At 40.5% G+C, this 25,970-nt stretch overlaps 1 protein-coding gene across 3 annotated transcripts; it reads right to left on the bottom strand.

Annotated features, from left to right (window-relative positions):
* Positions 1–666: 666 nt before the first annotated feature.
* On the bottom strand, positions 667–24,530 carry LOC147303952 (synaptic vesicle glycoprotein 2A-like). Of its 3 annotated transcripts, none has more exons than XM_086279468.1 (13): positions 24,322–24,530; positions 17,656–18,399; positions 15,196–15,376; positions 13,159–13,310; positions 12,599–12,732; positions 12,413–12,502; positions 10,244–10,351; positions 9,331–9,419; positions 9,071–9,235; positions 8,841–8,974; positions 7,110–7,316; positions 6,861–7,020; positions 667–5,546 (listed from the first exon to the last, which is right to left on the bottom strand). In XM_086279468.1, the coding sequence occupies exons 2-13, from the start codon at positions 18,263–18,265 to the stop codon at positions 5,363–5,365; spliced, it is 2,214 nt and encodes a 737-aa protein (XP_086135594.1). In that variant the 5' UTR covers positions 18,266–18,399; positions 24,322–24,530; the 3' UTR covers positions 667–5,362. The 3 variants fall into 3 exon arrangements, with proteins under 3 accessions (XP_086135594.1, XP_086135596.1, XP_086135593.1); XM_086279470.1 differs by lacking the exon at positions 24,322–24,530 and adding an exon at positions 21,783–21,856 and having other exon boundaries at positions 17,656–18,403; XM_086279467.1 differs by having other exon boundaries at positions 668–5,546; positions 17,656–18,403.
* Positions 24,531–25,970: the final 1,440 nt, after the last annotated feature.

Below are 25,970 nucleotides of genomic sequence, written 5' to 3' on the forward strand. Positions count from 1 at the left end.
CCCTTTTTCTATATTTATGGCTTAATCTGTTCTATTTCTTTTCTCAATTTCTTTTGATGTATCCTTATAGGCCATTTTGAACATTCATTTCTGATGTTTTGCCTTTTAAATGTCATTTAAAATGGCTTATTGCAAAATTAGTTTTATTAATCTTACCAGCAAAACAAAATACATGTTTACAATAATGAAAACATCAAGATGTGATTTTAAAATCTTATTTCACTATATTTTGCTTCTTAGGAGACATTGTTTTTAAAGTGGTCTTGAGCCCTATCAACCACAGATGAACAATATCTGAAAACCACGTCTAATACCGGACACGCCTGAGAGATGCTCCATCTATGTTCACTGAAGCCTCATCAGAAATGGTGTCCATAGAAGGGTGGCTGTGAAGAAGCCATTCTTAAGGAAGGGAAATGGGGAGAAAAGGCTGGGGCATGCCACATTACACAAGAACTGAAACGAAAGAGGAAATTCTTTAGGTTTAAATCAATATGTGCCGAGGTCGTCACTGTATATGACAGTGTGTGTATACAGCCAGCTATGAAACACTGTCGTGGTTTCCGTCAAAGGTTTTGGAGATCTAGTCAAATTTGATGGAATTTACGTCATCTGTAAAGTGTCTGATTGACAGTGACTATCCATACCTGGATAGAAAAACGCACAGTGGAACACAATCATGGATTGCCCTTGTTTTTACTGTACTTAAATGCATGTTTGCACATTTCAATAAATCCCATTTCCCACTTTTCCAGCAAAATACAGAGAAGCAAGGGGTGACTCAAGACTCAGCACAGGACTGTACATTGAAAGTACAAAGAGAAACGTCTAAATGAAGTGAAAATTATCTGATGGTGTGAAATGGAGTACAGGACACTGGTTTTCTTCAAGTTTTATTTCCATTATGATTTTATTCAAAGAACTGGATAAATAGCACAAAAGTGCAAAACCCAGCATAATGGACAACTCTCACATAAAATAAATACAGCACCTTTTCAGCATCACTAAAATATTCTCAATATCCAGAAGTAATAAATACTGAATTTACCAAGATGTTCAGTCTTGATTTACAAAACACAAAGACAACACACAATAAAGTTTTGTGTCATACCAAACTTTTTTTGGAACTGTTTCCGTAATCTTTTTGTTTCACAATTTGCATACTTGCACATACAAACATCTACAGTTTCTACACACAGTACACTGAATCTTGAATTGAACTCACATTTAGAGTAGAACTTTTTATCAGATAATAAAACAGCTCAGAGTCAAACTAAAGAAAGCAAACAGAAACACCATCGCTCCAACTACAGTGATGGATCCTTGCAGTTCTCTGCAGATGCGGGAGGTGTTTCTCCCACACTTTTTAAAAGACTGCCGTCATTAAGGGGAAGTCGTATCAGGCTGGTGTTTGCTTTATTTTGACCGCACCCAATATCTCTGCCTTCCTTTATGGATAAAACTCAAATCAGCAACTCTTTTTATAGTTTATACATGTATATATATATATATTTATTTATATTTATATAGAATGAAATTCTACACGTAGCAACATTAATCCGTAAACTTTTACAGTTTGGACAGGAGCTTCAAGTTGACAGAGGGCGCTCTTTTGATGAGTTCAAACCCGTGGTCCTTTTGAGTTTGACTTGATTACTTAAACCTCCCCCTTTAATACAGACTCACATAAACAAGTTTATGTCAAATTACACTTTTCATGCACTTCACATTGAAAGTGTCCTTCCCTTTCCAGCCAAAGCTTATCTTCAAGATCACAAGCAACCTCCTCAGAAATTCAAGCATGTATATTCACATATATATATAATAAAAACAAAAAAGGTTACCTGGTTCCAAGGTAAACAAGGAGCACAGTCACCACTAACTCACTTTCAGAACACATACTCGAGTTTCACCAGTTTTCACCCCACTTTGATTAAGAACAATCACTGCAAGCAACAAATCTATGTCATCATACGACAATGAAAACACTAGTTCTTGCTTTGGACAAAAACAGCTGGCATACAGGACGTCCAAGAAAGTCAGACAATACGATAACGAACATGCGTCACAGTCGTTTGAATACAGAAGGTTTAGGGGGTGAAGCCGTCTTTATGAATTTAAGATGCGATCCCTTTCTCTTTTTTTCCCTTTTCTGCGTGTTTCTAAAACTGAGGAGCAGACTGTGTGTTATTTCTGGCTGCCTTTCAAGGGACTTGTTTCAAAGGCTGTGTCAGCAAAAGAGCACCCAAGTCTGTTATGAAGAACGACACACTGATTTCTACACTGCATATATAGGTCTTTTTTTTTCTTTTCATAGTGTAAATGTATTCCGTGGTCCCCAACTGAGCTGTAATCATCACAGGGATGAAAACAGAATTGCAACAGAAAAAAGTAGAAAAATATGTGACAGACGATTTAGTCAGCAGACGCACACAGACACACATACATCCAAACAGTCTTTCCAACAGGAACAAGATGGGACAAATCTGTTCATTAAACACATACATCTTTGTACACAAACAGCAAACAACGGAGGGGTGTACTACAAAGGAAGTTAAACATAGCCAGGCTTTCTTTGGCTTAAGCCCCAGCTGGAGATAATGTGTATCATAATGGAGGTTATCAACTTTCTCTGGTAAGCTGGGCTTTCCGCTTCATGGTCTTTGTGCACTCATAAACATAAAAATGGGGGTTTTACAGGTACAGCTCTTCTTCTGCACAAAATGATACCTATGAGTGTCCTCCCTACTCCAATCATAAATGTTATCAGATCATTATGACAAACTGATGACTTTTAGCTTGACGTAGCTTGCTAATGTGCTAATCTCGCCCTGACCTTGTAGTACACCCCTCAGGTATGATCCTCAGCATGTAGATTTGAAGAAAGATTTCAAAGAAATAGGTTTTAGAGATAGTATCATTTGCATTCTTTAGTGAGAAGATAATGTTCTCATGTCTTTATATGCTGAATATGAAGCTACAGCTGGCAGGCAGTTAGCTTAGCTTAGCTTAGCTTAGCTTAGTTTAACAGGAGAAACAGCAAAGCCAGTGTAGCTGTTCCCCATCATGTCCAGGCCTTTTTGCTAAGCTAAGCTACCATAAGTGAACAAGGGTATTTGTTTACTATAGAGGGGGCTGATAACAGCACTAACACACACATACACACAATCCAGAGGACGTTTTTCGGTCAAAATGTCACACTCTCTCACTGATTGTCAGCACACAAATAGTACACAAAATACTGTCATATGTTTACAGAATGAAGGTGTACACAATCAGCTTCGCTTTAAGGGTGATTCTGATTCTTGAGATGAGGTCACAGCAGGTTTTTACATGTAAACTAAGAGCCTGCGTACCCTTAAAGACGAAAGAAATAAAAATGAGTTACAAATTTTCATCTTTTCCCAGCGGGAATGGACGCAGTGAAGGAATGTCTGATCAGGAGCCCTTAAAATAAAATTATATTCTTGTTTCTCTTGCCACACTGTCTAATTGTTCACTTTTTTAACAGCTTCTTTTCCCATTTGATTTGTGCTTGTGATGCAGTTTTTCTTGGGTAAATGAAGACTGCTTTGTTTGCGTGTTTTGATCCCCAACAAAAAAAATACAGCAAACAAAAGAACTAAATCAGTCTCCTTTCGTTGTTTCGACTTCAAGAATTAGCTTTCCCATTCAATCAGATAACTTATGTTCTGACTAATTCTCATATGGATTGGAGGTGAACTACACTACATGTACAATAAGGATAACAGGGATCTAAATTCTTAAAAGCCAGGGTTTTGGTTCATATGTTGCTTTTCCTTTAGAGCGGATGAATAAGATAATAATAATGGAGATATAATTGATTTTACCGCAGGCCTGATTGCTTTATCCTGAAGGGATCATGAAGAAAAAATAAAGAAAACTGAAATTATTACTACAATGTTGATTCCCGTCCTTGTCCTTGAGACCCGGAGGAGACACAAACCCAGCCTCAGCATCCGGTGTAAAATCTGTGCCAGATCAAACGTGCAGATCCATCTGGTGTGGGAAACAAGGTAGCCGCCGAAAGTACCGCACAAACATTGTGCTGTTTATTAGTTATCTGAACAAGCCTTAAACATTACACCTTTTACAGGCATTAGCAAGGGCACTGAGAAGATGCTTTTGTGGCAGGATACTGTGGGTGTTTACGTGGAGATTTCAGGCTAGTTTTTACAATAGTTACACCTCTAAGGTACCTTGATAATGTGTGGCCACACTGCTTATTCAAACCGCTGCCGGACAAGTAAAATTCCCACTGACGCAAATGACACTGTCATTTGCATGAAACACAGAGATGTAAATGAATAAATCAGAGTACAAACAAAAACATGCGCACACACACACATACACACACCACTAATTTAGGCAAATACCACAAGTATCTGCTCTCACAGTTTAGCACTTGACCAAAATCCGTCCCACAGACGTTCCTCGAAAACATCATCAAACTGACACACGACACGGAGGGAAAACATCAGCTTTGACACCAAACACAGAGGAACTGGATCAAACTATTCCCATTTACAACAGAGAATCCTGTGAAATGCGTCTTCGCCTGCCTGCATTTCGAGGCTCTGAGCAGAGAACTGGAATTACTCAGGGAGAGAAAAAGCACCTCGGCTCTCTGTGTCTGAGTAACAGCAGCCTCACTGGAATGTTTTAACAATATTTGGTAGAGAATAACAGCGGTCAGCAGGTCAGGCTTCAGTAGGAGGCAGTGATCGAGGGTCACGGGAAAGTTTTTTTTGTTTTTTAACAGAAAATATGTTCACCCTGAAATTCATTTTGAGAACTTTTGCAAGCAAGTCTATGAGCAACAGTCTGGATGCAAATGTAAACTGAACTGTTCCAGTAACGTCACAGCACATTAAACAGAGGCACTGGACGCCAGTCACTGAGGTCGAGGACAGACGAGAAAGAAAAACGGAAAACTCACCACATACACTGACTAAATCATTCTCGTTCCTTCAGAAATGGCTTTTTTAAATCAGTTTCCTCTCATCGTGTGATCGTTCTGTGTCACTGAGCATCTGTGGGAGCACATTATCACCCTCTAAGAGTGGCTCTTCCATAAGATATCTGATTCTTTTTCTGAATATTTTGAATACCTGACAAAGCAGCGGAAATTAAGTGATCATAAATATAACATCATCTTTTTCTACCTCTGTGTGTTCTCCTCTTTGAATGATGCAATCCACATTTCAAAGGATTCTGGGCTTACAATGGGGATGGCAGTCTGTTTTTGTTGGTATGTGACAGCAGAGCTGAAGCTCTCAGGGATGTTGTTAGTTGTTAAACACGCCAGCTGGACTCTGCTGCCCTCTGCTGGTCGTCGGCTTTACTGCAACACTTGGCCTCTCGTTTCGGGCAACTTTGTGGCAAGGAAACTGCCGGCGGCGAGGGCGCCGGCCGCAAATAGGATGGGTATGGCCTTGGTGATGCCCACAAATGACTGGAAGATGCTGATCCCCAGCACGGCCGCCAGTTTACAGAGGGCGTTCAGGAAGCCGAACGCTGTGGTCCTGGAGACAAGAAGAGAGGGACACACAGACAAGAACGCACACACACGGTAAGGAGGGTTTTTAACAGTATTTATCACTCACTGCTTCATATTTGACCTATTACGGCCATATTTAAGATAATCAAAGTGAAAAAAAACTTTCCTCTTTCTCACACACAGCTACACTTTTATATGAATCCCACCAGGACATGACATGAAGAGCCTCTAGAGGAGGACTGGCCAACACCGATTCTGCTAATAAATTTTATTGACATAATTTCTAAGTGAAGCCAAGCGGATGAGGGTTTCCAGTTTTGCGGCCCCAGAATCATCTCTCCAATCCCTGCATATGAAGTGGTTTATCTGGCTTCATCAAGGGGTGGCCTCCAGCATGCAGTGGCTCGGTTTGTAGCAAAATGTGAAGCGGCAGGAATGAGAACTGGTACCTCCAAATCCACAACCAGGACCCAGGGCAGAGGATGGATGTTAAAAGAAAACATATTGTTAAAGACCTTGAATAAATGCGCATTTGGGTTAATATGGTGGTCTTAGAAGCATTTAATTTACTTTTTTTTACTATGTTTGATTTGCTTTTCGCTTCATAAAAAATATGCCAATTCAATATTTTTAATAAACAGCCAATTCAGATTCAACTCGAGTGAGTGCTTTTAAAAGTGATTCCCAAAGGTCCTTAAGGGGGATTTAAGTGGCCTTTATAGATCTCAAACCTTACTCACACTTTGCCTTGGGTGACCTCACCTTGAGGGTTAAGAGTGCTTTGACCCTTAAATCCTCAATGATTGTAAAGACCCACACCTTTTTTCACACCTTGGCTCATGTGATGACCCATACGTTCAGTGGGTCAACAACCCTCAGTATCACTTCCAAAGAGGACAAGCCCCTTCAAAGACCTGGACTCAGCACTGTTTCTTAGAACTGAAGAAGCCTCTTGGATGGGAGGGGAAACATCCTTGCAAACCTAAAGAAGTCTAGCTGCCTTCTTTTTCAAGCTCTCAAGGCTCAAGGCGTGAGCTGGGTGACTGAGAAACAACACTGATGTGGCGTCTCAAACTTTTGCCATCCACAGCAGATTTGTTGGTAAAAATTCTGGTATCACTCAGCAGAAACGAGTCCACCTCCATAAAGATCCTTCTCTCTCCAGAAAAGAAACTACAAATAAAAATTCAAATTCTTAAGGGATAACAACCCTGAAATGACACTTTTGGACGGCATTTATAACAACACAAAATGAGTGAAAGTGCAACCAGACAGACAGTATTACTCTGTCAGAAAACAGAAACCTCAGCAGTAGTAGAAACATCTGCTCTCGTGTTACCTTTTATCCGAGGGGTAGAGCTCCACTGTTATCACATCCAGGGCATTCCACGAGGCGATGCTGATGCCACCAAATAGACATAAGAGGGCGATCATCCCCGACTCGGTGTTTCCAAACATCAGGAAGAAGCAGCTGACACATGATATGACGCTGGACCCGGCTATGTAAAAAGAGGGAGCAGTAGTTACGTTAAACCGAGTCGCCTCTGCACTCATAACTGAATCCTCCACCCAGATTAGACTAACCTACCCAGCATCCTTAACCGCCCAATTTTATCCATTAATAGAGCCGAGACGATGTTGCCAGGCAACACCGCCAGGGTGCCGAGAAAGTTGACAAAGTAGATCATGTAGGCATTGTTGAAGTCGTCGCTGAAGTCGAGCATGCAGCCCTCCTTGTTGTGGAGAAACGTGCTGTTGACCAGTTTGCAGTTGACGAGTCTGTATTTGAATAAATCTGAAGGCATAAAAGGAGGGGAAAAAAATTGAAAATGATTAAATAACTTCATAAATTTGTGAACATCTGTGATTTCCACTGGGTAAAGAAGCTCTCCTCAGCTGAAAGAAACTCCTCTGCATGTTTCTCCTCTGATTTAAAGAAGAAAAGCTAAGTAAAAGATACAACCTTAACTTTTTGTTTAGAGCATAAAAAATATAAAAGATTTACGCCACGTCCCGAAGAATGTCTGACCCAATCCAAACCAAATAAAAGATCAGTTTTCCTCAAACTGGGAAGGAGGGGATTAAATAATCCCTTAGCAAAAGAAGCCAGAACATTACAGCAGCCACCACACAAGCATCTGTTTTTAATAGGGGCAAAACACGAAAGCAGCATCCAGGACAGCATCTCCCATCGTCACAAAAACGACAGCAAAGGTCAGGAGACATTTCTGTAGAAGATAAAGGGGATTAGTTCTGACAGGCTTCTTAATCAATAACAGTTTCATTAAACGGAGTCTGCAATAAAAGTGCTGAACGATCGTAAAATTTTAGATGCACAAATGACACAAACATAAAAGAATGCGTTGCTGGCTTCATCGGGGAGAAAGCTACAGCTGCCGTAAAAGCTGCAGAAGAACTGAAGCTGAATAAATCTGCCACAGCTTGAGACGGATAGCCGCAGTATGCTAGCAGAGGAACCGTTTCTCTTTAGTTTCTCACGTTTCCCAGGTCTGAATGTGACGTGCTGATTTAAAGCACAATCGGAAATCCAAACCACACGCGGCTCAGTTGCTTTTTAAACGATTTGGTCTCCGCACACGGGGAATTTCTGGTTCTGATCAGCCATTCAGCACATTCTTACATCTGTTTTATTCTTCCTGACAGGGTGCTGTTGTACAGACAGCCCGATCACTCGCACCGTGTCATGCCTTTTGTTTTGACTTTAAGATGAAATGTAAGCATTTCTCACATAATTTATCTGTCAGGTGAAACCATCAGCTAAATGAACAGAGAATCTCACATTTGAGGATTTGTTAGATAGATAGATAGATAGATAGATAGATAGATAGATAGATAGATAGATAGATAGATAGATAGATAGATAGATAGATAGATAGATAGATAGATAGATAGATAGATAGATAGATAGATAGATAGATAGATAGATAGATAGATAGATAGATAGATAGATAGATAGATAGATAGATAGATAGATAGATAGATAGAGGCTGCCCGACCATGGTGAGCCACGCCATGAAGCTCCTGGTGAACAGATTTGGTGCTGATGTTAATGACTTTTAAGCACTCTGTGTCTCAGCGCTCGATGACCCCACACTATAACTTCATACCACCTCCTAAATGCTTCCACTTTGCTTTGCTTAATTTTACACACCGGTGGCAACAAGACTAAAAGCACCTGAATTCACAGATTAAGAGATGTGGCCATATAGTGCATGATCTGCTACGTACCTATGGAAAGCCATGGAAAGCAAGTTTATAATGTTCATTAGTGCTCCTGCACACGAGGAGTCATATTTACCTGTGTTATAAAACAAGCTGGCAATGAAGGTGCAGTTTCTAAAGAAGGTGTGCGTGGATGTGATGTCCTCAAAGTAGCACTCTTCAAACACGGAGTCTTCAAAAACCATGGACTTCATCTTCAGGTTAAGGAATCTGTGATCAGGAACATTTTTTTATTGCATATTTTAAAAAACAATATTCTCTACTTTGGCATTAAAGTAATTAATGTTGCCCTGAAACAAAAATTACTTGTCGTTGAAGTAGTATCCTTGGCGATGCACTTGGTTTTCCAAGGTGAAGTTAAACGTGACGTGCTCCACTCGCTCCTTAGTGAAGGTCTTCGTGCGCGATTCATATTCCTGCTTCTGGATGTACTTGATCATGTCCGGAAACCACACGGTTAGACCGTAGTAGCTGGAAAGTTGTGGGAGTCAAGAGAGATTAAATAAGCCCCAAACGGAGCACGAGAAACAGTAGACAGCAAGGAGGTTTTCTTTTTTTTAGATTACCTGAACGACATAGAAAACCAAACAGCCATGAGCATGAAGGTCGTCCGTTTATATTCTGGCCTGAAGCAGGCAAGGATGTTATTCCGTATCTGCAACAAGTGAACACGGAGAAACACAAGAGCAAAGCTCATGAACAAAAAAGCTGAAAGCAACATGACAGCGGCTTCCACATAAAACAAGAAAACGCTGCTTCAACTCTCTCATTGTTCAAACTTTTTCTTGTAGTGGGCATTAAGCAGGCATTAAGCAGCAGCGCGTAGGCGTGTGTGTGCGTAGGAGAACGTAGGCTGCGTGCAAATTCAAATCAGGCAAACAGCCTGGTGAAGGATTTTTTTGCCCAGAGCATAAAAGCCCAGTGCAACAACATGCTGCTGAAGTTTAAACACATCAAAGCCAAAAAATCCACACAATACCTCAAAAATGCATCATCTTTGTGTGCCGAGTGTTATCACAGAACTTGAATTTGGGAGAAACTTTGCAGGCGGACAGGTCAATAAATGCTCAAGCAAGTAGCTTATTATCCCTTTAATATACTCAAAAAAAATCAAAGACAAACTAAAGGAAAAGACATAATATTTTAGCTACACTTGGATTTACTTCCACCTGTGCTTGCACATTGCTTTCATCCACTGAGGCGTTTTAATGCCAGCCCTGAGTTGTAAAACACCTCAGCTTCAGCACTCTTGAAAATAACTGTAATTTTGAGGAAGCTGTGATCTTGGGTGGGTGCCAGAGGGGGCCTTTTTTATTTCACACTGTTAAAGCTTGGCCCTTTAGTTACTGCTTTTGCTCACAAAATCCAAAATACCAAATTTCCTGGTTACTCAAAAAAAAAACAACCAGTTTAGAAGAACAACATTTGTAGGCTGGACAAAATGTATGTAAACTGTATTTTTTAATTAACTTTACTCACCTGTTGGGAGAGGCTCATAATCTTCAGTCTGTAGCGCTGCCAAGCAGGCGTGTCGGTGCCAACGTCCACCAGCTCATCCATCTGCTTCACAGTTTTGATTGTGGTGACCTTGGACCAAAGTCACAAAAGTCAAATTAGAGATGACTTTGGCTCAAAAATAATGTAACTACTGCAAGAGACTTTCTGAAAAAGAGGCTCTGAAAGTCACCACCAGATATTACAAAGACATTGACTGTAATAATGTTTACTGTTAATCATAAGCCTGATGAACATCTCTGTAATGGGTAAAGCATCTTTAAATGGACTGGGAGCTGTTACAACAATGTATTTATTCTGTTCCTGTTCTCATGACTTGTTTAACCCGAATACATATTGTGGGAAATCACACATTTGTATGATTTGTGGGTCGATTTTAATAGGTTTTATCTCAACAGGAAGTAAAGAAGCAAATCCTTGGAGCTTATCTCGAAGATGATTTACAAGCAGTTCAAAATACTTGTAATAATGTAAAGTTTTGTCCATCAAGCATCAACTGAAACCAAATACTGCAGTTCCTCAAATAGCCACTAGAGGCTCACTCCCGTTCCCTTAGAACAACGCGTGCCCCCTCCAACCACACCCATATTTTGTTTTCAAACTTGATTGCAGTTTATTCCACACCCCACAATAAAATAAACCACGAAACAAACTATCTTTATGGTGTAATTATTTTACGTATAGTTGTTTTTTTTATTTTACTGTTTAAAAATATTCAACACTGGTATCAATACATTTTTCAAAAAAATGTCTCTCTGTGCAAAATGGGTTTAAAAACTGTGATAATGTTTGTTTGTTTGTTATTATTTGTATCCCACTGTAAATTTACTGTATAAAGAGCTAAAATCGCCAAAATTTCATTATAAGAAGTGTTTGTGAACTTAAAATCAAGAATGTGGGATACTGTTTGTCCGTGATCCCAGCACGTGCTCCCGAAGCGGGGGAAACAAATTCTTTTGGGGGTACCTACCTTTGCACCGCCGTTGTGCAGGTGAAGCCAAAGGCAAGATATGCTTCATCATATTTTCTAGTCTTTAGCTCGGAAGGAAGTTGGTTTGCAAGCATATTTGGCGATGGTTCATCCTCTGCTCTGTGTTTGTGTGGGATCCCGGTCAAGAAACCTGTCCATTATGCTAGCAGTGTCCAAGCATTCTTTAATTTATTTATTTATTTTATTCATAACTCGCCACCCCCCTGCAATGGCTCTGCGCCCCCCTTTACTAACATGCTATCCCCCTCCCCCCCAGGAGGCGTGCCCCTACTTTGGGAACCACTGCCTTAAATCCACATTTCAGAAATGGCCAAGTTTACATTTACAGCTTTCTACATAAAATACTTTGAACTTATCTACATCATGTCCTAATGTCCTAATGACCCATCTGCAGTTAAACTGAGAAATGTGCAACACAAGCCAGCTATTCAAAGTAAAAGTAGCTATTCAAAGTAAAAGTATTCAAAGTAAAAGTAGCGCCTCATAAAACTTGTTGGCTGTAGCCCTGATGTAAACCTTCTCCATGTCCTTTCTGCATTGCTCATTATCAAGTTGTACCATAGCTAAGCTAGTAGTCTGCAAGTATTTGCAGACAAACATGAAAAGCTACAGGTAAACAACCTGTTACCAAGACAATTCCTGAGAGGTGTTCGGTGCAGCATCTTCATTTAAACTGATTTCACCCAGCAAGAGGTAGCAACCTCCAGGAACCACTGCTGACCAGCTGGGTATTTCACATTTCCATAGCAACCAGAGGGTGTATCACATCCAACATGGCAGGCAACTCTTGAGCAATGTGTGCATGATGTCATGTGACAAACAAACCTGTGTTAATACATCTTCTGCACCGGTTAAATTTGAGGCCACAAACCAGTGGGTGATGTCATAGTGGTTGCATCAGTCCTTTATATACTCTGTGGTTTTCATTGCATCACATAGCAGCAAGTTTCCTTTGCACAAGTCATCGGCTCTGATCCAAAGTCAGTGTGTCTTTTTGTTCAGCTTACTCCAAACTAGGGGCGTAACCCCAGGCAGCCAATGGGTATCTGACCAGAGACCCCGTCTGTTCTCCCTCTCCCACACTTCCCTCTGCTGTGAGCGCTCTGAGAGATTTACATTGCTGTTTTCTCACTGATACTTACAGAAAACACCCTCTCTGGGTATCCCTTTGCTCGCATGTTTGTGTCGTGAACTTGCTTCAGAACCATCCAGCCTTCGTCATGTTTGCCATTCTGTTAAAGATGGCATGGATTTAATAATGAGAAACATATCAGCAGCTATTACTGTAAGACAAAGACTTAACTGTTTAAACAAGCACATCTGCTAACCTCTAAGTAGAAGCGTGGGCTCTCTGGCATGGCGTTAAGGGCAGCGATGGCTGCAACTGACGGAAAAGCGCACACTAGCACAAACACGCGCCAGCTATGGAACTGATACGCCGAGCCCATCTGGAAACTCCATCCTGAAAGGAAAAAGCAAGCCAACACAAAGAAGTGAGCACACATTTCCAAATAGTTAACCTTCAGTGCAGTGAAAATAACATGTTTTTAAAACTCACTATGAAGCATGTTCTCAAACAGAATTTAGAGGTCAGAGGTCACCCTCAGTGCACGGTTTCTGGGCAGATCACTTTCTAGCAAACAAAGTCAGCTTACGTTTTACCCTCGAGCTTTTCAACTGACTGACAAATCTCCAAAAATATTAACATCTTGGTGGGATTGTTCATACGTACATGCATAATAATAATTGTAAAATAAAGAGATTGTAATATAATATTTAGAGAGCTTTATTTGTATCTCATAGGCATTTGATGATGATCAGTCAGCCTGGGCAGAGAAAGTAAGGATCCATAACTATCTGTTTTCTTTGCTCTGATCACTGTACTCACCATAATGTGGGATTATAGCCCAGGCCATTGCAGATGCGTATATTCCTCCAATCATCCAGAACATGCAGAGCCAGCTGAGGTGCTCGCCACGCTTCTCTTGGGACAGAAATTCAGAGTAGTACGAGAAGACGATGGGAATCGAACCACCGATTCTGCAAAATTCAGAACACAACTGAGCCTAGAGGTGAAGTGTTTGTATCAGTGATACTATTTTTGATATGTATATGTGTGTTTGAATAGATGGGCTCTTTCTTCTGTATCATATCAAGAGTCAAGCAACATACTTATGTTATTGTTTTTAAAAGTAGAGCAACTGTTTGCGAAACTTTCCAACTCGTGGCTCTCTCAGACCTTGAATGTGCAGCAATTGCTGTTTCATTTAGCCACTAAAGCTTTAACACAACCAGTGCATTAAATGTCTCTGTGCTTGTGTGATTATCATCACCATGGTGCAAAACAAACTCACAGGAGCTCAGCGGGAAAACGACTGGTTTGAGCCCAAATGGAAACGATGTCAGGCTTTCAATTTGCCAGTTCGCTAAACTTGAGAAACTCTGTTTGAACACTTTGCTACACGTTGTAAAAACTAAATGAATCATCAAAATCATTTTGTGCTCGTGCGATTTCACTGTTAAAATTACATTTGTGCAGCCGGATAAAAATTAAAAGTTTCAAAAGGGAAGGGACTAATACTGCAGTTATGGCACACTGTGCAGTGAAAAAGTAATTACCCCCTAAACCTAAGAACTGCCTGTGCCATCCTTCGCAGCGAGGATGGCACTTTCACATCACTGTGGAAGAATTTTGTCCCACTCTTATTCATTTATTTTTTAGCACATCAGAGGTGGACTTGCTGGTATGTTTCAGGTCGTTGATGCTTGAGCTTCAGGTACGAAGTTATAGCTGGACATTCTCCTTTAGGATTTTCTGGTAGAGAGAAAAATTCATGGTTCCATAAGTTGCCCTGAAGCAACAAAGCAGCCCCAGATCATCACACTATCACCACCGTGTTTGACAGTTAGTATGACGTTCTTTTTATGAAATGCTGTTTTAGTTTTATGTCAGATCTAATGGGACTCAAACCTTCCAAAACGTTCAGCTTGTAGAGTTCCTTGGAGATGCTCCCATACATGCCATTTTTGCCCAGTCTCTTTCTGGTTGTTAAATCATGATCTCCGACCTTAACTGAGGCGAGTGAAGCTTGCAGGTCTGCATTTGTTATTCTGGGACCTCCTGGATGAGTCATCAATGTGCTCTTGATAGGCCAATTTTGGTCACCTGGGCAAGTTTTCTCCATTTGTTGAAATGGCTATCACCACGTTTTACTGGAGTCCCAAAGCCTTAGAAATTGCTCTAGGCCGATAAAGGTCAGTGACTTTGCTTCTAAGCTGTTTCTTTAGATCGTATCACATAATGTGTCCCTTTTTGAGATCTTTGAACTACACTTTGTCAGACAGGTTCAGGTTAACCCTCTAAAACCGAACCTGTCGCTTATATCAGACAGGAGTTTTGCAACTTTTTTTTTTCTGCTCTCAAATACAGACTTAGCTGTAACTCTGTCTGTGAAGCTGGACTAAAGAAATAAGTGCCTAAAGTTTTGAGAACATGTCTACCGTGGTTGGTTGGTTGTGGCTAATAGACTTAGTTTATGTTAGCTAGCTAGTGACAGAACCGATAACTCAGTGGGAAGAAGGGGACTAAATCTAAAACTCTGTTTAAGGGGAACACTTTTGAGCTGCTCCTGTCTGCAAGAAGGAGTTTAATTTTTAAACCACAGATTTGCTTTCCACTTTCCCTGTCTGCCTCTTTAGCAGCAACTGCTGTTAGCTTGTAATGTTTGGGTTTGTGAAGCACCTTATAAATGAGGACTGTGTAGACGAGAGACTTTGAATTCATCATTTAACAAAGATGGTCCGGGTAGGTTTGGGCAGATTATTGCCCCTCAATAAATGAAATGATGATTTTTTTTTTAAGTCAACTAAATGGCACGGGCAGAAACAACAGAAGTATTTTTGTTATTATAATTATTTTAATTACCCAACACCCGAGAGGAGGCGGCAAAACAGAAAGGTGCTGTAACCCTGGACAAAGGAGGAGAAGAAGGAGAAGATACTGTTGATAGAGAGAGAGATGAGAAGAGACTGCCGACGGCCTATCCGGTCAGCCAGAGCTCCCCATAGGAAAGCGCCAACCATCATCCCAAAATATACAATAAGACCTGCAGAGAGAGCAAAGGAAATTCAATTGTCAGACTACAAAGACTTGCCAGCTCATGATAACTCTACTATATCTCAAATCAGATTGATAGTTTGATGATAAACATGCACATTTCTTTTGTTTCCCTTCTGAGGGAAAGGCTGAGAAAAGAAGAAAACATAGAAGTGCCAGTGTGAAGCTGGCTGTAAAAGCGTGTTAATCCCCACAGACTTCCTGATAAAAGATTTAACCACTGTTTCATGACTGTAATCTGAGTGACTGAAAACCTCTTAACCATGTTTGTGCTGATGATGCCTTTGGGGCCATTTTAATGCATTTATCTTTAAAATTATATGACTCTAGTGGGTAATTGTTCTAAAAGACCATCCAAATATGGTCATTTGATCTCCAAAGAATCAAGATAGTGGCAGTTATGATGCTAAACACCACACTTTAAACTGACCAACCCGGTGGGTGATGTCATGGTGCGTATGAACATCTTTCATACACGACCCCAACTCCCCAAAAGGTTGGATGCGGTATAAAATGAAGATAAAAACTGAATAGCTAGTTAGGATAATTGGCTGCCGGTCAGTAACATGATTGGGTTTAAGACAAGAGGCAGAGTTTCTCAGGTTCAGAATATTGTTCCTAAATGTAAAATTGCTAAGAATTTAAATACCTCATCATGTATAGTACCAAATATATCAAACGATTTAGAGGCTGAAAATGATGCAGGATGCTTCAGGTGCTCAGGCAGAAACAATGCATGGGCTCAGGAATCATTGTCTGTGAACACAGTTCACTGCGCCATCCACAAATGCAGATTTAAACTGTTGTGTAAAGAAGAAGCCATACGTGAACATGACCCAAAGACTCAACCATCAACTTTAAGCTAAAATAATTTAAAATAAACTGAAACAAAGTAGAAAACAGTGAAATAAAATACATAAAAACATGGATTCCTCTATTCTGCATGTTTTAGAGCAGCGGTCTCCAACCTTTTTTGCGCCACGGACCGGTTTATGCCCGACAATATTTTCACGGACCGGCCTTTAAGGTGTCGCGGATAAATACAACAAAATCAAAACTAGTACCGGTACCGAAAAAAAGAAGATTTATTCATAACACACGTGAAAAGACCCAGGAAAACCGAGTTAACGATTAAAAACGATAACAAAATAACGCTGAAAACCAATAAATACCCTGAAAACCACACATTTCACACCTGAGCCTCAACTCTCGCGGCCCGGTACCAAACGACTCACGGACCGGTACCGGTCCGAGGCCCGGGGGTTGGGGACCGCTGCTTTAGAGCAGTATAATATAATCTTAAACAGCACGCTGCATCTATTTCAACAGCATTGATTCATAGTAGAAGGGTCTGTGTGCTAAAGTGACCTGCCATAAAGTCCAGACCTTTCCCCAACACCAAACATTTGGTGGATCAGGAAAGAAAAATTGCGAGAAAGACGACCCACGACTGCTGAGCAGCTAGAACCCTATCTGAGACAAAAACGGGACATTTAACTTCCAAAAATCAGCCAAGTGGACTCCTCATTTTCCTAATGTTCAATGTTTTCTCAGCTCTGTTGTGAATAAAATGTGAGTTTATGAGATTTGCAAATTATTGCATTCAGTTTTCATTTACATTTCAAACAGCATCCCAACTTCTTTGGAGTGGTGCAGTGTATGTTAAAGAGGCTAGTTTCAGTCACTCATTGTATCTTTGAAGAGCTCATTGTTGTTAAAACTATTCTTTGGAATATTTATTAAAAACTAAAACATAAAACAAAATGTTTTTTATGAAATGTTTAACATAGACGTTGCTGCATCCACCGAGCGCTCTGCCTCTCTCTCGCTTCTTTGCTGCTGCATTGCTGTGTTTCTTTTTTGCATCATTACACAACATTATCTAAATCAGTCTGGTGGCATGAAACCATTGGCAGGAACCTGTTACTGCCTCACTTGTGTGTGTAAATGTTTGTCCTTAAAAAAATGAAGACCAGTCATTTTTAAAAACAAACAAACAAAAAAAGATTTTTCCCCAGAGTTGATACACATCTCACGCTCTGGTGAGTATTTCAAGTATGCTGCAACAGTGTGACTCATTTAGTTTTTTAAATAGTTCTTGGCTGAGAAGTAAAGATCATGCCACAGAGGAATGAGTTGTAGCAAGCCTTGGATACACAGCCAAGGTTTGTTGACGGGGACTAATGTGTAGATTATTAACAGCACTGTCATGTATAAAACTCATAATAAGCCTGCTAAACATTTGCAACAGAAGGAGCAGAGTCCTACCTAGCATGCTTTTGTTGGGTTCAGACAGACACATATCCTTCTCAGCGCTGGGGAGCACAAACCCGACCACAAAGATCTCCACGCCATCAGCCATGAGTGCGAGGCCCAGGACGAAGTACAGGCTCCACTGGAACTTCCCGTGGCCACATTCTTGCAAAATGGTCTCGTACTGTTGGGCCAGCTCCTCTTGGTCCTTCCTCCTCTCAGCCTCGGACATGCCGATATCTCTGAACTGCTGAGCTCCGGCTCCCACCGATCCTGGACCCCCAGCAAGGCTACCTTTTCCTGAATCAGCCCTGGGAATTCCTTGGTACTCTCCCTCATAGATCTCGTCATCCTCATCGTGACCCTCTGTGGAGTCACTGTGGCCGCCCTCATCGTCGTTCGCTGCCTGGCTGTCTCCACGGTAGTAGCCTCCATCCTGACTTCCCTGCATGGGGTAGTTATCGTCATCGTCCTCTTCAAAGCGGCTGTAGGAGCGCTTGCTGTACTCATCGCTCACTCGATCAACTGAGCGACCCACTTTCTTGGCAGCTTGCCGCTTGACTTCTTTGGCAATGTCTTTGGCTCCTTTTATGAAGGCAGTCCGGTTTTGGTAGCCGTCCTCCATGTTAAAGAAGTACAGAAGACGCACAACAAGTCAAAGGTTTAGCTTGAGAGGCCACCTGTACGTGCTGTGGCTTCAGTTTGATCAGGACACCTCAGAGCTGACTCCCAATTTGCTTGACTGGTTACAGGTTGAAGCTGTCTGCAACAAAAGCGAGAATTTACATTGGTTAAAATAACAAGTCAGGCTTGGTAACAAAAACATCTTTAATGGAAAGATGCTTTTGTTAGCAAGGGACTCATCGGATACTTCCAGTGCATCTATTTATGTTTCCTGTAGACCCAGAGCCAAGTCTGCTTAAGTGACAAGAAAGAAACAAAAAATGACGTGTAATGAATTCAAAGATGCCACAAAAAGACACAAAAAACACAAACTCTAGAGAGACTGGCTCACTCAGCTCAACATTAAATTCTAACAGGGCGCAGTCCAGTAACATGAACGTTTTAGAGAGGCCCTACAGAAGTTAAATGTGTCGCTTGACCCTCGTTAGACTTTTTAGGTACACCTGCGGCAATTCAAATCAAGATGGTGAAATCAAATCAAGACAAGATGGCCTGCTAAAGTTCAAACTGAGCATCAGATTGAGGAAGAAAGATGATTTAAGTGCCTCTGAATATGGCATGGTTGTTGGTGACAGACGGGCTGTTCTGAGTATTTAAAAATCTGCTGACCTGCTGGGATTTTCTCACACGACCATCTCTAGGGTTTACTGATGATGGTCTCAAAAAGAAAACAGGTAAAACTGCCTTTCTGACGTGAGTGATCAGAGTAGAATGGCCAGACTGCTTCAAGCTGATAGGAAGGCAACAATAACTCGAATAACCACTCGTTCCAATCACACTTCAAACCTTTATGCTGATGACCTACAGCGGCAGAAGACCACACTGGGTGCGACTGCTGTCAGCTAAGACCTGCACACTACAATTCACACAGGCTCATTCAAAGTTAGACCGGGAAACTTTGAATGAGCCTGTGTGAATTGTAGTTTCAGAGTCTGGATTTCTGCAGCAACATTTAAATGGTAGAGTTAGAATTTGGAATAAATAACACAAAAACATGGCTCCATTCTGCCTTGCATTAATGGTTCAGGCTACTGGTGATGTAATGGTTCATGGCACATTTTTTGCCAACTGGGCTTTGTTTAAATACCATAGCCAACCTGAGGATTGTTGCTGACCAGGTCTATCCCTTTATGACTGGCACACCCTGTCACAGAGCTCAAATCATCTCAGCAAGTTCACTGTACTCAAATGGCCTCCACAGTCACCAGATCTCAATCCAGCAGAGCACCTTTGGGATGTGGTTGAACAGGAGATTCTCAGCATGATGTGTGCCGACAAATCTGCAGCAACTGTGTGTTATTGTCACGTCAATATGGACAAAAAAGGCTCTGAGGAATTAAGGCAGATTTGAAGTAAAAAACAGACCAACCAAGTGCTAGCAAGTTGTACCTAATATAGTGTTGATATGTACAAGAATATTATACGACTGAAGCCAATGAGCTTGCAGTTTCGCAGTCAGACCCGTCCCATTCTCATCACATTTCATCACCAAGACGATGACGGCAAAAACTCATCTCACAGCTTCAGAAACTGCAAGTTTTTCTATAGTCTAGAGTTAAAGCGGAAGAGGCAGCGTGAAACATTAAACAAGATCAAAGTATCAGAATTCTAATAATTCTTTCTTTTTTATTTGATTTTGCATTGCACTTAATAAATTGTCACAATCACAACCTTTTAACCTTTTTCATTTTAACAGTTTTGAATGTTTCCACAAACTGTAATGAAAAACTGCTGTTGATGCGGCGTTGTGTTTTACATCTGAGTTTCATAATCCATCTCTGCCTGTCATGTTTTTATCTTTAAACTGCTTCTCTTTTCTTTTATCCACTTATACCATCTAACCAGCCTGTAATGGTTCCCATCCAGACTACACCTGTTGCCTCTCCATATTCACTCAGTGTGCGTCCTCTGCTGAGTCACAGACAGGCCTGAGCAATAATTACAGGGTTAAACATCAGGCCTTGAAAACAGTGAATCTAATTGATTGTTCTTGGTGCACAAATGTCCTAAATGCCTCATCGTATGCTGAAGAGCTGCTCTGTGTGACTATGGCTCAAATGGATCTGACACTATTGTAGAAAAAACCTGAAATCATATAATCTCTAAATGTTCTTTATTTGAAAAAAAGGAAAACATGCAGATTGGATGGAAGCCGTGTGATAAAACAGACCAAGCTTGAAATTGAGGAAAAACAAGCTATAAAACTGATATCTATTTTATTCTTTGCCACAGTGTCACGTTGCTTTTTGGAAAACGTGCTGTTTAAAGAACAATTTTAAAGGTTCGGTTCAGGTGGTCCGTATGCTTCTGCAGGGAGACGCTACACTGTGCAATAAAACCACTTGTCACTTTTAATTTATGGCGCAGCGAAAGCACGGACAGACGGTGATGAGACATCAGTGTGATGTCACTTTCTCCCAAAATGAGGTCTGACAGGTAATAACAGGCCTCACGGAGCAGTAAGTGTTTGTCAGTTGTACAGTACACATCATGTACTTCATCAAATACTGGTATATTTACATTTATTTTAATACTTCTGAACTAAACCAGTGAAATATAAATATCATTAAACTATGGCAATGGTAGATTTTTGGTTTGAGGCATAGTTTACATGTTCGTCAGCTACAGAAACCCAAACTGTGTGACGCATATAAAAGCGTAAAACTCTTACAGCAAAGAGTAACAGCTTTTATTTAATTAAAAATATCTCTGTAAATCTTTGCAAGTTACTGCAAATGAATGCAAACGATTAACCAAGCTGTATATAACTGTTTTATAATAATAGCAATAATAATAATAATAATTCTTGAATGATTGCGTTCACACAAGTAATCAGAACCAGAAGCAAAACCAGGGGGTTTAAATTACTTGAGTAATGACGTCTCGCTGTAAAGCAATGAACCGAGCATTTTGAACATCTTCTTCACTTGTGCAGTTAGGTCCATAAGTTTATGGACATTTACACATAAAAAATATATATTGTTGCTTTTACAGTCCAGCACGGGTGATGTAAACCAAACAGTCAAGATGTGGGTGTATTGGATCACCCATGTTGATATTTTTCCTGCATCATCATATTAAAGTTGGTTTAGGATCAATGTCGCAGTTGACACGTTAGCTATATTAAAAGCGTTCTTGTTTATATAAAACTCTCTTCTGAAGCAGTTGTTAAGCATCTTAAGTGTTTTTGTCATTACTTTATACAGTAGATAGTAAATATATTAGAAAGCTATATTTGCTGTTGCCAAATTTAGGTCACTCCTTTTGGTTTCTTGGTAATAGTTTTTATTAGCATTAGCTAATTTCTTAGCTAATGCTAACATCTTAGTTAATGCTAATTTCTTAGTTAATGCTAGCTGAATGCTCAAGCCACGTGATTGGTCAGCTTCAGTGTTGATCCTTGACCAACATTATTATAATAATATATTAGTAACACCAACACAAGTGAAGACTTTTACCTTTAACTCAAGGTTTCAATGATATTGTATGAACTGTTGAGGAACAGCTGCTTTGCGTCATCAGTGGTGGTTGTGTAATGTTTTACACATCTGCTTGGCAAGTGAAAGGTCACTGGTTCAATACTGGCATTACGAAGGGCATCAAGCATTAAAAATGCTGCGCTACCTGCTGTGATGACCGTTTTGTGACTCTTGATTGACTGATTCAAAATTCACTGCGGGTTAAAAATTTAAAGTTAGGTCCACCTTAAAGCATTCACTGGATTATTGTTCATTTTGACTGTAATGTGGAAAACATTTTAGAAAAAGTACACCATGTTGGATTTAGCCAGATATCGAGTTAGAGACTGAGACTTATTAGGAAAACGTTAACTGAGAGCAAAAGTTCAGTAAACAAACTTAAATGCAATTTTGGATTATTTTTGTAATGAGATTCGCCCCCTGCTGGCCACTAGAAAGCACGCAGGTTCAAGTCTTCCCTTTTCAGACCAGAATGCGTATCTTTCGTATACAGTCTGTGAATGCTCTGAGCTATTTTCATCTATGGCATTCAGTCGTCGTTACTTATCACCAAGGACAGAGTCAGAAATCGTAGTAGGTGGCAAAAAGAAAGCTGTAAATGGAGCTTTAACCTTGATAAGCGAATCAGCTCAAGATTACCATTAATTAGTGGGAAAACAAAGAAAAAAACATTTATGTTTATGCCAGCATCTGTAGCATCTGTCCTGGATGTTATAATCACACACTGTTGATTTGTTTTTTCTAAATTTCATTCAGAAGATGATTTCCCATCAGAAGGCAGCAGATCCATCAATGTCAGCATGACAAACAGATTTACTGGCACTGATCAAAGGAACCCTACCAGGCCTGGTCAGCCAGGCTAAACTGTATGACTCTAACCTAATAATATCCTGGATGGGCGCATTCACAGCCCATAATCTCTATGCACTTTAAAAACAAGCATGCGTGCCTGTATGTCAGTATGACCAACACACTGAAATCAAGCAACAAAATCACAAAAATGCTTCACTTTATTGTGAGGCTTTTTTGCAACCGTGCTGGACCTGCGCAGATGTTTTTACTTGGTTTGACCTTTTCTCGGGACACTGAGTGTCATCAATACCTCTTTATAATCACATCATTGCACAGCATCGGGTCTAATGCCTGCCGAGAGATAGAGAGATCAAAGAACTAACTAAGATGCCTATGGGAAGATTTTAAAAGATTTGCTTGGTGCTAAAAAAAACAAAACAAAATCCACATTAACTTCACACAAGAGGACACTTATAAAATAGTAAGGTTATGAGGATTATAGATGAGACCCCTGAAAAACTAACAGTCTGTGTAGATAAAGTCTGGATAGATAGATAGATAGATAGATAGATAGATAGATAGATAGATAGATAGATAGATAGATAGATAGATAGATAGATAGATAGATAGATAGATAGATAGATAGATAGATAGATAGATAGATAGATAGATAGATAGATAGATAGATAGATAGATAGATAGATAGATAGATAGATAGATAGATAGATGCAACAGGTACTTCTTTCTGTGTTTTTTCCATTAAGAAACCAAAGAGTCAATGCTAAGACTTGTCTGACGCAAACAAAAGCTTCGAGGCCACTTTCGTCTCACATTTCCTCACTGCTGTCAACTTGACAGCCTCTCTACAGCTCACACAGCCTGCAACACACAGGCCTGTCACTGGAGGGAAGAGGAAGGCCTGAGGATGAGGAGGATGTCTTTGTATTGCTTACTGCTCTCTAAAGCTCTTTATTATTCATTTATTTATTTATTTTAATTCCCTCATTCCAAAACCAGTGAGCAATAAGTCAGCAGCTGTTTATCACTTCATTGCAAGACCACGCAGGGCAGATAGTCATCAGCATCTCCTGCAGGGTTGTTAAAGGGAGATTTCAGCCAGCCTCCTTTGTGGTGATAATCTGGACACCTGATAACATGGCTTCAACGACAGTCAAAAGAGATCCCCAAAATCGCTCCTGCAGCCCTGATATTCTCCTCTCACGGGCCTGTTCCCAACAGTGTCAGCCTGTCAGATCTGTACTGTGCTGTCCTGCTTTCACGATTTGTATATTTCACAATGTGGATACATGCCTCGGATTAAACATGGCCAAATTTAAGCCTTCGGTGCGGTCGTAAATGTCTTCATTTATAATAAGCCGTAAAAAGGGCCTTGTCGCCAAAAGGGCCAATTTGTACAGCCCTACAAATGCGGATGGATTATAACTATAAATCTGTTACAGAAACCAGCCGATTGTCTCTTCGCTTGCGTCCTGACATATGCCCCCATTCTTAGAAATCACACTGCCATCGGCTTGTCACGACTTGGATTAGATTATAGGGCCAAGTCTCGATTCACAAAATCGATCCTAATTGCCGTGTGAAGCAAACACACCCATCGCCCCCCTCTCTTCATGTTTTAATGCAAACATAAAAAGAAAGAAAAGAAGAGGGAGAGGGGAAAGAATCAGCGCCATCAGCCACTAAACGCTAATTAATTTCACCTCACCTTAAATCCTACGATGCCAGGGTCCCTCTTCAGCTTGGAGATGGTGGTGATGAAGAATGAGAAGGAGGAGGATGAGGATGGTGATGCGTACGAGGCTGTCGCTGTGAGCCGAGTGGTGACGATGGTGGTGGTGGTGGTGCTGCTGCTGCTGCGCGGTTTGGAGACGGAGAGGAGAAGCCCACGCCATCCACACACACTCACAAGAGTGATGCTCAGAGGTTCCCCTCCCCCACGCGAAACCCTTCACACACCCCACACGCCCCCCTCCTCACGAGCGCATTTAAACGCCCCTCGTCGATATGGAGAGTTTTGGCGCAAATTGTTGCGCACAATCTGCGCACACACTTTCTCCAGCTTTACGTAAGACTGCGTTTAACGAGCAGATTTTACACCGTGGGGCTGGAGACTGTTCCTGCGTGATTAGGATTTCTCTGCATGCAGCAAATTAGACTCGACCATCTGCTTTTTAAATATGCATCATTGTCTGTACATATATCAATATCGCACACGTGCCAGTGCACCTGACTCCTCTGTTGCCATGCCGACCACTCGCGTATCCCTGAGTGCATCAAGAACTGGCAAAACGAGACCTGAGCCCTCTCGATCAGCCTCCGAGGCTCAAAGAAAAACAGAAATGTGGTGTGGACATAAGACATCTAAATGTTTTCATTTGTGTGGAAACGTGTGGGAACTACGTGAAAAGCGTGTTTTACAACTAAAAGAGGCGACTGCTTTTAGTAATCAGCGCGTAACACCTCATTTAAGACAACATTTTTCAGGCAAACATCTGGTTAGAACACCTGCACCAATCATCTAAACGGGGGGCGGGGGTAGAGAAGCATACACAGCTGCAGTAAGCCCTGATTTGATTTTTTTTTTTTCTTAAGGTATGCTTGTCCTTTACAGTTAAATACCTGTAAGCACAGCAAGACCTTACAGTACTTTTTGCAGTTCACATCCTCTCATCATGGGTATGAATATCATAGTAATGCTGGGCTTTAAAGATTTCTTTGAAGTATTTGTTTTTAGGGTGTAATGATTCCACAGCACACATCTTTAATGACTTTAATAGACAAGAGCTGGGTGCACAAAATTGAATTTATTTTGAATTTGCTCTAATCCACAGTGTCAGAAGTATCCATGCACAGTAAATTTCACTGAGTACATCTGACTCAAATTGAATAAAATTTTACTCTAAAAAAGACAGCATTTGATCCCAGTCTAAATGGAGTAAAATTTACTCTTCCTTAAAATTTACTCCTTGATAATTTACTTGGTTTAGTTTAAAATAAAATAAAAACTAATTTTATTCTAAATAGAACAGAATTGTACTCTGAATGGTATTATAAATAGAAGAAAAAATCATTTTATTTCACTATGTAACTGCATTATAATCATTCACTGCAAGGTTTTAAAGGTGCAATAAATAAATCAGAAAAAAATATTTTTATTTTAACAGCCACCTTTATTATTCGGAGGAAACAGTATGGTACAATACAAAAACTGTAACTGCTTGTTGTAAATCAAATGCTTTACAGCAGAAAAGCTCTTTGACATAAATTACATGAGGTCCGTCTCTTGTGCACAGAATTTGAAAACCATTCGAATGCTCATTGAGACACACAGCTTCTTGTATGGAAACAAACGTT

This window comes from Aulonocara sp. 'chitande type north' Nkhata Bay, linkage group LG22, assembly GCF_057382095.1.
Source record: "Aulonocara sp. 'chitande type north' Nkhata Bay isolate Kocher_YH1m ecotype deep benthic linkage group LG22, A_spYH_male_GT1.1, whole genome shotgun sequence".
NCBI lineage: Eukaryota > Metazoa > Chordata > Actinopteri > Cichliformes > Cichlidae > Aulonocara > Aulonocara sp. 'chitande type north' Nkhata Bay.

Bases quoted from the DNA above. Each gene is read 5' to 3' on its own strand.
- LOC147303952 (XM_086279468.1), bottom strand. From the start codon at position 18,265: ATGGAGGACGGCTACCAAAACCGGACTGCCTTCATAAAAGGAGCCAAA. The intron at 10,352-12,412 runs GTAAGTATCAGT...CTTTGGTCCAAG, and splicing joins ACCCAGAGAGGGTGTTTTCT to GTCACCACAATCAAAACTGT. The intron at 5,547-6,860 runs GTAACACGAGAG...TCTTGTCTCCAG, and splicing joins CTCTACCCCTCGGATAAAAG to GACCACAGCGTTCGGCTTCC.